This window comes from Aulostomus chinensis, chromosome 1 (genome assembly GCF_037954235.1).
Source record: "Aulostomus chinensis isolate RoL2024-O1b breed Wild chromosome 1, RoL_Achi_v1.0, whole genome shotgun sequence".
Taxonomy (NCBI): domain Eukaryota; kingdom Metazoa; phylum Chordata; class Actinopteri; order Syngnathiformes; family Aulostomidae; genus Aulostomus; species Aulostomus chinensis.
The window spans coordinates 67,027,619-67,040,386 of record NC_141320.1 but is presented as its reverse complement, the minus strand read 5'-3'; the positions used below and the strand labels follow the sequence as shown (position 1 = coordinate 67,040,386).

Genomic DNA, 12,768 nt, shown 5'->3' with positions numbered 1-12,768 from the left:
AAGTTCAGAAATTGCAAATTTTCCCAACATGGAAGGTTCAGGAGAGAGAAATCTCTGGTTCATGGCCCGGCTCACGGTTCGTTCCAGGCGTTTTCCAAGAGCGCCGAGGGTGAAACTGATGTCGGCTTCATCACGAGACCCTGACGCCTCTCTGACATCATCAGCTTCTCCATCAGTGTAGCAGAAACCATGACGGTGCACCAGGGGACCCCAGCCAGAGGAGCGGCTGGACGCGAGGACCGGCATGGTGGCGTGCAGGTCGAAGGCCGGACCACACACGCTGACATCACCCCCTCTCCTCCCTCCCTCCCCCCTCCCTCCTTGGCTCAGCTGCTGGGAAGCTTGGCTGCTCCAGGAATGAAGAAATGAGAATTACTCATCGCCACGGTGACTCTTCAAACTGCAGCCAGGAGAAAAAGAAAAACGCCTTTTTGTCCATTGTGACATTTCCTGTGGTCACATGATCATCAGGGTCAAACTGGACTGCTGCCATCAAAGTAGCAGGAGGAGGAAAAATCAGCTCCAGTCCAAAAGGTTCATTCCAGACCCACACAGGGGGCTGCACCAGTTGAAGACCAAACCATCAGTCCTGGCTTGCTGGTTCCTCTTCTTCACACACACACACACATACATCTGGGGCTGCAGTATCGCATGGCGGCCACTGGATGGCGCTGTAACAGCTGCTGCGGCTTAATGAGACAGAAATCACCCTAACAAAAGAAATTTGTCCCTGCAGGACTGATTTAACGCGACTGAGTTTCTGTCCACGCTCTCATTTTGTCTTGAGTGAGTTTTTAACTTCTAAAAACTGTTTTCCTTTTTTCTTTATTCTGTCGGTCTTCAACAAAAAAACAAACAAACAAAAACAAAATCAGCCACATGAACTCACACACACACACACACACTCACACTCACACTCACTCTCGTATCTGATTCAGAGTGACGTGGCCTGTGTGTCGTATCTTCAGCAGGAAGTCGCCGCCGCCGCTGTGACTGAATAATCTGCAGCTGCAGGTGTGAGCGCCTCAGTGAGACACGTCACACGTCTGGAGGAGGGGCGTGAGCCACGTGTGAAGAAACTCAGGTTGCAGACGAAATCACTCAGCGGATGGAAAGGTAGGACACTTTACTGGAGGGACACGTGATTCAATTTAATCTGAGGTTGTGATTCGACAAACTGACATTTTCCCTCTAACTCTTCATGAGTGAACTCAGCTGTTGGAGTCGCAGTTTGCAGCTTCTTCTGCCCTCTAGTGGACATGTTATGTAGTACACGCGTTTGAATGCCAACTCAAAAATGGCGAATCAGGGAGGGAAATATTCGATGAGTTATGGCAAGAATTACATAGATTATTGTTAAAAAGAAATTCCACAGGAACAATTACTGGATTGAAACTACTGATATTCAATCATTTGTAGCTTATTTAATTTAAAAAATAGTGTTAAAGGTTATCTAAGGTTTGATAAACTGAATTGTCCGTGGATCTTGCGGTTGTAACTGAACGTCACGATGCAGTTGTTACAGTTTATAAAGAATTTCATGTTATTTTCAGTGTCATTGTTCTGCTTTGAAATGCCTCCTGCTGCCACTTGGATTTTGAACCTCTTTCTGTTCAGTTTTCTGGTTTAAATTGTTTGAAGAAGGGAAGAAATTAGAAGCAACACTGAGATATGTTACAGCTGGGGTCCTAGTGTGTGTGTGTGTGTGTGTGTGTGTGTGTGTGTGTGTGTGTGTGTGTGTGTGTGTGTGTGTGTGCCACTGGTCCCTGTATCCTGTGTGTGTGGTGGTGTGCCAGGATGGGTTCCCCTTGGTGAGTGGGAACCTTCCATGTTGTCTCTGAGAATTCAAGGTTTTTGAAATAAGCGACGAAGAATAATGTAAATTATCGCCAAATTTGTTTTTGTTTTATCAAAAGTTTGAGAAAAATCTTTCATTAAAGGCAAAATTGAATGTTGGAATGTTTGAAGCGTCACCTGATGCTGAATGTTATTAAAACTTCTGTCTTTTACAACTTATTCTCCTTCAAAAGGCTCCCCTCCGGTCGTCAAGGCAACAGAGTCCATATTTGAGTCCATCTATTCGACCTCTTTGACCTCCAGAGGTTCCACCTCAGAGCCCACAGGTTCATCCTCATCATCGCCGCCGCTGTCGTCGCAATCATCGTCATCATAGCCGCCATCATCGCCGCGGCCCTTCTCGTTGGTGCGGTACGAGCCTCGGTGTCTGCAGGCGCACCACAGCAGCAGGACTGTGAGCAGGCCGAGCAGGAGGAAGCCCCCCAGCAGCCCTGAACATCACACAGGCGAACACGTCAGAGACGGACAAACACAAATCGAGAGAGGAGCCTCCTGAAGCTCCAGAGCAAAGATGGTTCTCACCTCCCACCAAGGCTGCGAGGCTGTCCTGGCTGGCGTCTGCGGGACAGAAAACCGAATCAGTGCCGGATCATTCGTGTCATCGAGAACCGGACGGACATTCACATTGGCTGCTGGAAACATGATCGCCTGATGACATCATGATGTTTTGATGGCTTCCAGCATAAAGGTTAGTTACAAAGGGTTTTTATCAATATTTACGGCCCAGTCTGGCCCAGTCTGGTACAGTCTGGCACATTCTGGCCCAGTCTGGCCCAGTCTGGTACAGTCTGGCACATTCTGGCCCAGATCAGCCCTGCCGCCGTGGTAAAGAAAGCCAGCTGCTCTTATCTCCATGGTGACAGACCCCCGAGGCGTCACACTTCTTTCATACTCCTCTCTGGTACGAGGCTGATAAGACACTCCCTGTGTGTGTGTGTGTGTGTGTGTGTGTGTGTGTGTGTGTGTGTGTGTGTGTATGTGTGTAATTTACATGTCCATTACAGACCTGATGAAAATATTCAGTCAGGTGTTTTTCTTCTCTGAGCTCAAATTTTATATCCTTGTCAAGTCAGTTTTATTAGTGTGGCACCAAACCCCAACCAAAGTCCTGTCCTGACTCTGTCCAAGTAGAGCAGGTCCAGCACCTCCCTCCTTCAATGAACCTCCACCCAACAATTCTCCATCAGCAGCACATCCTGCAACAGCAGCCACCAGAACCTTCCTTTACCAGCAGGAAGGTGGAGCAGATCCAGGATCAGTGGGGACGGGGAGAGAGCAGGAGAGCAGGACAGAGACAAAGACAGAGAATGGAGGAAGACAGAGAGACAGAAGGAAAGAGAGGGACAGAGATAAAGAGAGAGAGAAAGGAGGAGAGACTGATGGACAGAGACAAAGACAGAATGGAGGAAGACAGAGAGACAGAAGGAGAGAGAGGGACAGAGATAAAGAGAGAGAGAAAGGAGGAGAGACTGATGGACAGATGGGGACGTGAGCAAGTCGGAAGGAGAAAGATGGCAAACAACAAAAACTCGCTATCAATCATCACATCTAGTGGCGAATCTGGGACGGTCCAGGTTCTGCACATTCTGTAGACCCCCCCCAGACACCAGTAGACACTCGTTGTCCTTGTCCTCACCAGTCGCCGTCTTTATTCCAGGTGCAAGACTTGGGTGTGTCCTGTGCAGGGTCACATGTTCAGGTGCAGAAGTCAGGGACACCATGTGGGGGGCTCCAGGTTTAGCTGCAGAAGTTGGGGACACCATGTGGGGGGTCAAAGGTTTAGGTGCAGAAGTCGGGGACGCCATGTGGGGGGCTCCAGGTTTAGGTGCAGAAGTCGGGGACGCCATGTGGGGGGTCAAAGGTTCAGGTGGAGAAGTCGGGGACACCATGTTGGGGGCTCCAGGTTCAGGTGTAGAAGTCGGGGACACCATGTGGGGGGTCAAAGGTTCAGGTAGTTCAGCTCCAAGTCACTCGTCCAGGATGGCGTCAGCCTGAGCTGAAGAAAAGCAGCATGCAGCTGGTTGATATGAAGGCAACATGGAGGAATATCAACTACTACTTCCCAACTAAAACTACTTTCTCCTCTTGATATTTGCAGTGTTTTCACACTAAAAGCAATAGAACCTCTTTGTGGAGGTCTCTGACTAGTACTCTGGAGTACTCTGTTTTATGGAGTTTCCCAGTTAACATCAAGAGTTTCTCCCTCCCTCAAATATTCCTCGCGCTGTTACGATGGAAGCTGGGTTGGTGACCAGAGATCAAGTTGTCAGCATGGTCTCTAAGCTGGGTTGGTGACCAGAGATCAAGTTGTCAGCATGGTCTCTAAACTGGGTTGGTGACCAGAGATCAAGTTGTCAGCATGGTCTCTAAACTGGGTTGGTGACCAGAGATCAAGTTGTCAGCATGGTCTCTAAACTGGGTTGGTGACCAGAGATCAAGTTGTCAGCATGGTCTCTAAACTGGGTTGGTGACTAGAGATCAAGTTGTCAGCATGGTCTCTAAACTGGGTTGGTGACCAGAGATCAAGTTGTCAGCATGGTCTCTAAGCTGGGTTGGTGACCAGAGATCAAGTTGTCAGCATGGTCTCTAAACTGGGTTAGTGACTAGAGATCAAGTTGTCAGCATGGTCTCTAAGCTGGGTTAGTGACTAGAGATCAAGTTGTCAGCATGGTCTCTAAACTGGGTTAGTGACTAGAGATCAAGTTGTCAGCATGGTCTCTAAGCTGGGTTAGTGACTAGAGATCAAGTTGTCAGCATGGTCTCTAAGCTGGGTTGGTGACCAGAGATCAAGTTGTCAGCATGGTCTCTAAGATGGGTTAGTGACTAGAGATCAAGTTGTCAGCATGGTCTCTAAGCTGGGTTAGTGACTAGAGATCAAGTTGTCAGCATGGTCTCTAAGCTGGGTTAGTGACCAGAGATCAAGTTGTCAGCATGGTCTCTAAACTGGGTTAGTGACCAGAGATCAAGTTGTCAGCATGGTCTCTAAACTGGGTTGGTGACCAGAGATCAAGTTGTCAGCATGGTCTCTAAACTGGGTTAGTGACTAGAGATCAAGTTGTCAGCATGGTCTCTAAGCTGGGTTAGTGACTAGAGATCAAGTTGTCAGCATGGTCTCTAAACTGGGTTAGTGACTAGAGATCAAGTTGTCAGCATGGTCTTTAAGCTGGGTTAGTGACCAGAGATCAAGTTGTCAGCATGGTCTCTAAACTGGGTTAGTGACTAGAGATCAAGTTGTCAGCATGGTCTCTAAGCTGGGTTAGTGACTAGAGATCAAGTTGTCAGCATGGTCTCTAAACTGGGTTAGTGACCAGAGATCAAGTTGTCAGCATGGTCTCTAAGCTGGGTTAGTGACTAGAGATCAAGTTGTCAGCATGGTCTCTAAGATGGGTTAGTGACTAGAGATCAAGTTGTCAGCATGGTCTCTAAGATGGGTTGGTGACTAGAGATCAAGTTGTCAGCATGGTCTCTAAGCTGGGTTAGTGACCAGAGATCAAGTTGTCAGCATGGTCTCTAAGCTGGGTTAGTGACCAGAGATCAAGTTGTCAGCATGGTCTCTAAGCTGGGTTAGTGACTAGAGATCAAGTTGTCAGCATGGTCTCTAAACTGGGTTGGTGACCAGAGATCAAGTTGTCAGCATGGTCTCTAAACTGGGTTAGTGACTAGAGATCAAGTTGTCAGCATGGTCTCTAAGATGGGTTAGTGACCAGAGATCAAGTTGTCAGCATGGTCTCTAAGCTGGGTTAGTGACCAGAGATCAAGTTGTCAGCATGGTCTCTAAACTGGGTTGGTGACCAGAGATCAAGTTGTCAGCATGGTCTCTAAGCTGGGTTAGTGACTAGAGATCAAGTTGTCAGCATGGTCTCTAAGCTGGGTTGGTGACCAGAGATCAAGTTGTCAGCATGGTCTCTAAACTGGGTTGGTGACCAGAGATCAAGTTGTCAGCATGGTCTCTAAACTGGGTTAGTGACTAGAGATCAAGTTGTCAGCATGGTCTCTAAACTGGGTTAGTGACTAGAGATCAAGTTGTCAGCATGGTCTCTAAGCTGGGTTAGTGACTAGAGATCAAGTTGTCAGCATGGTCTCTAAGCTGGGTTAGTGACCAGAGATCAAGTTGTCAGCATGGTCTCTAAACTGGGTTAGTGACTAGAGATCAAGTTGTCAGCATGGTCTCTAAGCTGCTGGCTGATAACGACGCTGACGGACAAACCAGGGTGTAACGGCTGAGCTGCAGCAGCGACACCATGAAGATTATGAAGAGACATAAACAAGGACAGCAAACTCACCAGATCTCAGAGTCAGAGCTTCATTTGAAGAACAAGAAAAACACGCAACAGAGCATACGCTTAAAAACACACACAAACACACACACTCTCGGGTGTGGTGTCAGTCCCCAGGGTCGGGGTCTGTTCCTGCAGGCCAATCCTGATGCTGACTCCGCCTCTTTGATGCTAAACAGCCTGCAAATGTCTGAACAAGCAGCTGACATCGGCTCTTACATCACTCCTAAAGTTGTTTTCACACACGCACACACACACACACACACACACACACACACACACGTCAACTTTAAAAAAATTAAATATGAACGAGGAAACATCTGCAGGCCAGCACAGAAACTGACTGAAGAGCCTGGTTCTTGTGGTTCCTGGCTCCTCTTCAGTCCTACATCCTCGTCAACTGGACCGCTTCCAGTTCCTTTGAGGTGTCTCGCCTCTCGTCGACGGGACTCTGACCTCTTGTCCCTGAACACGACATCACTGGGCTGTGTTTGGGCCTCACAAAGGTTCCAACTGGTATTCAGGGAAGTGTTATTTACACGTGAGCAACTTCAGTCAATACCTTTCAGAACTGGGAGAGAGAAAAACCCCAAAAATATTGTAATTTGTTTCATGAACAGACTTTTAGGATCATGTTTTTTTGCTTGTGAGAAGCATCTCTGTCTCTAGATGAAAGAGCTGGGCTTCCGGTGTTGGTCCACTGATGACGGCTATTTGTGACTTTTATTATACATTAACATTTATGTTCATGTGTGACGATCGTACCTTTACCATCTGGTGACGTCTTTTGCGTTGAATCATCTTCCTCTCACAAAAAAAACAAACAAAACATCCTCGAACTCAAGACAAGATTCACATGGATAATTTAATTCAGCTCATAAAACCAACAAACACATTCCACACGGTCACATTTTTGCATACAAACTTTCCCAATTTTCTATCTGTCACTTTACAGAAAGTTATAATTCAATATTTGTTCCATCAGCGTCACTCGGATTGTTTTTTCTACTTCGAAGAAGAAAGAAATGTCCTTGATATCACCGATAAGCTCAACATTTGATTTACTCGCTCTCTAAAAGGATGGACGGCTGCTCGGCTAATTTACTGTCTTCATCAAAAATGTAACAAAAAGTACATTCAAATTATGTGTTGAACAAAAAGACTTACCAACCATTTAAACTACTTCCTTTTCCTTTTCAAAAACCATAAAGTGAATGATTGACTATTGATTATTGTAATAAATAATAATATTTTTTATAAGTAAACCAGCCAGTTTTACAGTGACAAACTGCTAAAAAAGGTGCTATAAGCTAAAGCCGCTAGAATTGTGACTGACCAACCAAAATCGCCCCGTATCCACAAATGGCGGACAAATTGTAATTTATACTGATGTGCATTTGTCATTTCCTGTGCAGTCATCATGTGTTTGTTCCTTTTGAATGTACTCTGAGGAAACGTGGTGTAGCGGGTCTTCCTGTAGCACTTTTTGGATGCTAACCTTTTAGCCTAATCCTCAATTAAAGACACAAAACGTGATTCTTGTTTGCACTTGTTAAGTTTTTTTTGTTTCATTTAAATTCAACTTGGTAAAATTTTGGCCAGTCCCATCGTTATGAAGGCCAAACGGAAATTACACCCAAAAATGCCTAAAACAGGAATGGGGGGCTAGCAATTAGCTGTTGAGCTAACCATCAAGTAGCTAAATTAGCTGGAGTGGCTAGCACTAGCCAGTCACACAGCCTCTCTCAGGTCCTATTTGTTGTCTCATTGAGAGTTTTGTTTAGTAAAAGCTCATGTAAAGTGCCAGTCTGTTTGTGTTAGCTTAGCTAGCTCAACTGCTAATGAAACAAAACTCACAGTTTAACCAAAGAAGCTTGGCGCCACCATAAGGTAGCGCTTGTGTGGAAGAGTTCTGCAGCTAACTAGCCTCTAAAGTGATATTGAAGTGCCAAAACTTTAGTTAATTTTTGTTTTCCAGATCTTTTTTTCACACCACAATCTGATATTTTAACATTTTACATCTAGGTATTTGGAAAACAAGTAGGGGATGTCTAAAGCACAGGTAGATTTCCAGCCAAAAGGCTAGCAGGCTAACAGGACTATTAGCCAGCCATGCTAATGTCTGGCTGCTGGTCGGAGAATGTTTCCACCCTCGTCTGAAACCATCAACAGGTGCTCAGCTTCTGCTTCAGGGTTATTGACTGTAGCCTCCCTCTTTCCTCAGGCCACCTACTCGTCCTCGTGCACAAAGAACTCGTGGCAACAGATGGTAACCGTGGCGATGAATGTCATGAACTCCTGGAAGTCGCACTCGTCGTCACCGTTGGCGTCCAGACTTTCCATCAGGCTGTCCAGCGTGGCCTGGTCTTTGACGTGCTGCAGGCAGGACACGGTTGGTTAGACTTTGTTTTATTCACTCTATCCTCAAATCTTAGGGTTAGAGAATTAAAATTGTTTCATCCTTTTAAGATCTTTAACTCATTTTGGAGTCTAGATTCATTTCAATATTCTGATCATCAATTCGTTGTGAAGGCTTTAAGGGATTTTTTGACTGAGCCGCTGCCGCCGCGCTGCTGGAGAGACGCAGGTCTGGGAACCTGAACAGAGGAATGATGACAAACAGGGTGTTTGGCGTCGTGGACTTGATCGTTTCTGTTGCTGCTGTTGCGTTTGATGTCCTGAACAAACAACACTTGAGCTGCGAACAGTGAATACAGACTAAACTGAAAAACGCCACATCCTCTTTATTCCCTGCTGTATGAATTCAAGTTTTTCAAGTCCATCTTCTTCATCAGAACTTTTCAATCGCTTCTACTTGTTCGAACCTGTTGTGGTAGATCAATATTGAATACTTAATCCAAATAAGTAGGCAAAGTTGAAAAATGTAGCTAGAAAATAACAGAAATCGTTGACGTGTTTAAATGAGATTCAGCTGGAAGGGAGGGGCACCAAATCCAACGAGCGCATCCTGGAATTCATCTGTCTAATCTACGTTCACCTCACCGCCATCAGCTCCGGCAGCTCGTCGTGAAGGAGGTCCTTCAGCTCGCTCTTCTTCAGCTTGTGTTTGTCTCCTTCCCGCTCCGAGTACTTCTGGAACACGGTGATGATGGTGGCCATCGAGGTCTCCAGGTCCGTCATGGTCACCTGCCGTTCAAAGCCTCCTGAGTCGCACAATCTCAAACTAGAGTTTCTCTCCTGTTGTACGAAAGCAGGTCAGATTTTCTGTTCTGATCTTGAGAAGCACCACCACTGCTCCATCAGTGTGCTGCTACACATCAGAGCCAGGACGGGACCGGACCGGACCGGACCGGACCGGACCGGTCCTGTCCCATCTGTGATGCCCAGTGCTTCCTGGAGGCTGCAGCTGCTGAGGGAGCAGGCTGGTGGGGACTTACCTCAGTGTGAGTCGGCCAGCAGCTGGAGAGTGGCGGCTCAGGCTGGACTGGGGTCTTTATAGTGAGCCGGCGTGGTGGGTGGGGGTGTCGGGGGGGCCCTGCTGAGGTCAGCCGGGCCCACCAATCACGTCCCTCCACCTCCCCTCACTCCACTGCAGGACCAGCAGTGACGGGGCGAGTCCCATCAAGAAGTTTAACACGGAGCAGAGGACGGGAGAGAAAACAGGACAGCATGGATGGAAGGTGGAAAACTGGCGCGTGCCAGTCAGGCGGCGACGACTCCGGCAGCGGCATCTCTTCCCTTCATAAATCTCAGGTTTCGTCCTGATGTGAACGGATCACATGTTGTAACTCACACGTGTGTGAGACGGCCTGGGACGTCTCTGCATCTCAAACTCACTTCCCCTCTTGGTGCCAGTAAAAACATGCACCATGACCACAACCGTAATAAGAAACATATTAAAAATTACTTTTTTGAACATTAACTGAAAATAAAGTTCACACCAAACCTTGTTTACTCTTTTTTTTTTTTTTTAATTGATTTGGAATTTTGACAAAGACATAAATGAGACGAGGGACCGGCCCGGCTCGGCCAGCAGGGTTGAGCAGTTTCTTGTACTTTTTCACAATTTGAACCCCAGGTTGGTGCTTGTCAGGTGTAAAGAACGACATCGCGAAGCTTTTCTCTGTGGCCATTTGTGACAACAGTGCTCTCAGAGTGAGACTGCAATCAAGAATCGCTAATCAGACGTCATTCATCTCCTGGAGAGCGTTTGATTCATTGGAGGTGCAGAGTTTCTGACTGAAATGTATTTTTACAGTCCTGCCAAGCAGCTCGCGGCTAATTAAGATGAATTTAGAGGAACAAACGGGCGTTAAAGTGCCAGCCGCCTCCTTCTGTACGTCGTATACCATCGATCTGCTTCTCCTGCTGCTGGTCAGACATCTGCTGGGCCACAAAGGCCTGTTTCAGAGGAAGCGTGTGGCCGTGCATGTTAATGATCGCCTTCTTTTCACGGGTGAAGTTGGCCAGACGTGTGCCTGGACACAGCTCTATCTCTCTCTCTCTCTCTCTCTCTCTCTCTCTCTCTCTCACACTCACACACACACACACACACACACACACACACACACACACACACACACATCTGCTGGAGCCAAGCAGGCAGAAGTTCGGAACGCCCAAGTTTCTGCAGTAAACAACCTTGCGTGACCTCGACCGGACCAAATTCACACAAGCAGCAAAAATCTGTTGAGTTTGTGTAAATTCCCCCAGCAGGTGCCATCAGGTTTCACTCCAGTCCACAATGTTCTGAGCCGCCCTCTCTGACCTTTGACCTTCCTCCACTCTGAATTTCCAGTCAGGCAGCATCTTGGACAACAGAGCTGTTGATGACATGATGATGAACGTGCCTTTGTGTGGCGCCAGATTCTCACGCGGTGGAACCACTGACCGGGTCTTTGTTCGCGTCAGACACTGAGACCCTGTGAGGCCAAACGGGCCGAGTCATTCTAAGACAGCAGCGCTGAAAGAACAGATTCTGCCTTTCTATGGACCAGTTTGACGCGCCGGGCGTGAGAGTCAGCATCCCAGCGTCCGTCTGGGCCTCAGAGCTCCTAAAGGAACTGGGAATGAGGTCTGAGATGAAGATGGTGAGGGGACGTCCACTCAGGGCTGAAGTCATCAAAAGACTTGTCCTGAATTTGTCTTCGCTGCTTGGTTTTGTCCTTCTGCATTTTTCTCCAGAGAGACAGAAAACGACCGAGGCGCCCCGAGAGCCAGCGTGGCTCCTCGAGCTATGCCGTCGCCATGGCAACCGCTCAGCGCCTCCTGCTGGGGGCAGAAGAACAGATCGCTGAGTCATCACCTGGCTGACGCACAACTATTAACTCCAGCACTTTGAGCTCCTCTCATGGTTTGATTCTAAGCTCTACATGGCTGCTGTGCCTCTGTCTGCGTGCTTTGACCTTTGACCTCTTCACTCCGGGCTTTTAGCAAGTTGGACGGAGGAATGAAATCCCTGTAACCTCACAAAGGGAACCACTAGAGGGCAGCAGCTCCTCGTGTTGAAATCCTGCTGGTGACATCTGTTTCAAACCGAAGGCCTCATGCTGACTGGAAACGCTCTCCCAGCCCGTCCACGCCTCCCGCCACACACCATCAGCTCGCTTCAGGGAAAAGTTCAGTTGTTTTAGGACGTGGATGAAATCTCTCAAACTCTGGATGTTGAATCTGTCTGTTCGTGAGCTTCTGTCAACAGCTTCTACCGACGTCCAGTGCAAGACTGGAGAACGCAGAGGAGGAGGTGTTTCCAGAGGCAGCTGGGAGCGCCACCGTGCTGGCTGCTAGCCTGAGTTATGGCTGCAATCAAGCCGCTCAGGTGATTTGTGAAGGTCAGCGGTTGTCGCTTGGAGCTCCGGAGAGTTGATTGTCTGCCTTCTTGTCTCCAGAACACTCTTAAACAGCAGCATTCATCTTGAGACCAGCACACGGCGTTCTAATGACCTCAGAGCAGCGAAGAGAAGGTTCCATGTCAGGTTGTAACACGCGTGGCCTCTACAGCTCTCCGGCCGCTCCACGCTGTGGAGGCGGGATTGTTGCGGTGCTGTTACACTCAAAGTCTGCCGATTCATCTTTCCGTTGAGCTACGATGTGTGTTTCCTCTTTTCAGCAGGACCAACTTCCTGTTCTTTTCCAGGAATAGCGTGAACACACACACACACACACACACACACACACACACACTTGTGTCGGAACCAAGATGACCTCGGACAACTCTCACTTGACCCCAAAGAAAAGGTGACAAAGGTCCGTGGAGAAATCGATTGCTAGATGTTCATTTAGACAAAATCAGGGCTTCGTGTTGAAGAACGCCAGTATGAAGATGGCGTTAGCGTGCATCTGAGAGGCAGTCAGATTATAATCTACTGAAAGTCTTTGATCACCACCGAGACTGCAGCAGATTTTAATGGGCGCCGTCTCCATCGCCATGGCGACCCAGAATGTGTCAGCGTACAGGGCCGCAGCTGCCAGAGTGGCCATCTCATGTCGCATCTTCTCCTCCCTAATCCCGTAATCCTCTCCAGCCTCCACTCTCACCCCCCCGATCGGATTAGAGGCTCCTGGATCTGAGCATCCATCCTACACACACACACACACACACACACACACACACACACACTCACACACACCTGATGGCCTACATATCTACTTCCTCCTTCCAGTTTGGACTAAT

At 47.8% G+C, this 12,768-nt stretch overlaps 2 protein-coding genes across 3 annotated transcripts; both read right to left on the bottom strand.

Moving 5' to 3' along the window:
* Positions 1-1,111: 1,111 nt before the first annotated feature.
* LOC147272845 (uncharacterized) lies at positions 1,112-6,311 on the bottom strand. 2 transcript variants are annotated; one of them, XM_086202531.1, is made up of 4 exons: positions 6,141-6,311; positions 3,494-3,848; positions 2,380-2,415; positions 1,112-2,288 (listed from the first exon to the last, which is right to left on the bottom strand). In XM_086202531.1, the coding sequence occupies exons 2-4, from the start codon at positions 3,786-3,788 to the stop codon at positions 2,077-2,079; spliced, it is 543 nt and encodes a 180-aa protein (XP_086058657.1). In that variant the 5' UTR covers positions 3,789-3,848; positions 6,141-6,311; the 3' UTR covers positions 1,112-2,076. The 2 variants fall into 2 exon arrangements, with proteins under 2 accessions (XP_086058657.1, XP_086058656.1); XM_086202530.1 differs by having other exon boundaries at positions 3,494-3,853; positions 6,141-6,307.
* A 669-nt stretch (positions 6,312-6,980) lies between these two features.
* s100b (S100 calcium binding protein, beta (neural)) lies at positions 6,981-9,621 on the bottom strand. The gene is made up of 3 exons (XM_086202532.1): positions 9,533-9,621; positions 9,138-9,281; positions 6,981-8,510 (listed from the first exon to the last, which is right to left on the bottom strand). The coding sequence occupies exons 2-3, from the start codon at positions 9,273-9,275 to the stop codon at positions 8,364-8,366; spliced, it is 285 nt and encodes a 94-aa protein (XP_086058658.1). The 5' UTR covers positions 9,276-9,281; positions 9,533-9,621; the 3' UTR covers positions 6,981-8,363.
* Positions 9,622-12,768: the final 3,147 nt, after the last annotated feature.

Coding starts and splice junctions, on each gene's coding strand:
- s100b (XM_086202532.1), bottom strand. CDS start 9,275: ATGACGGACCTGGAGACCTCGATGGCCACCATCATCACCGTGTTCCAG. Junction 8,511..9,137: donor AGCTGCCGGAGCTGATGGCG/GTGAGGTGAACG, acceptor TCCTGCCTGCAG/CACGTCAAAGACCAGGCCAC.
- LOC147272845 (XM_086202531.1), bottom strand. CDS start 3,788: ATGGTGTCCCCGACTTCTACACCTGAACCTGGAGCCCCCAACATGGTG. Junction 2,416..3,493: donor TGGAATAAAGACGGCGACTG/GTGAGGACAAGG, acceptor TCTGTCCCGCAG/ACGCCAGCCAGGACAGCCTC. Junction 2,289..2,379: donor CCTCGCAGCCTTGGTGGGAG/GTGAGAACCATC, acceptor TGTGATGTTCAG/GGCTGCTGGGGGGCTTCCTC.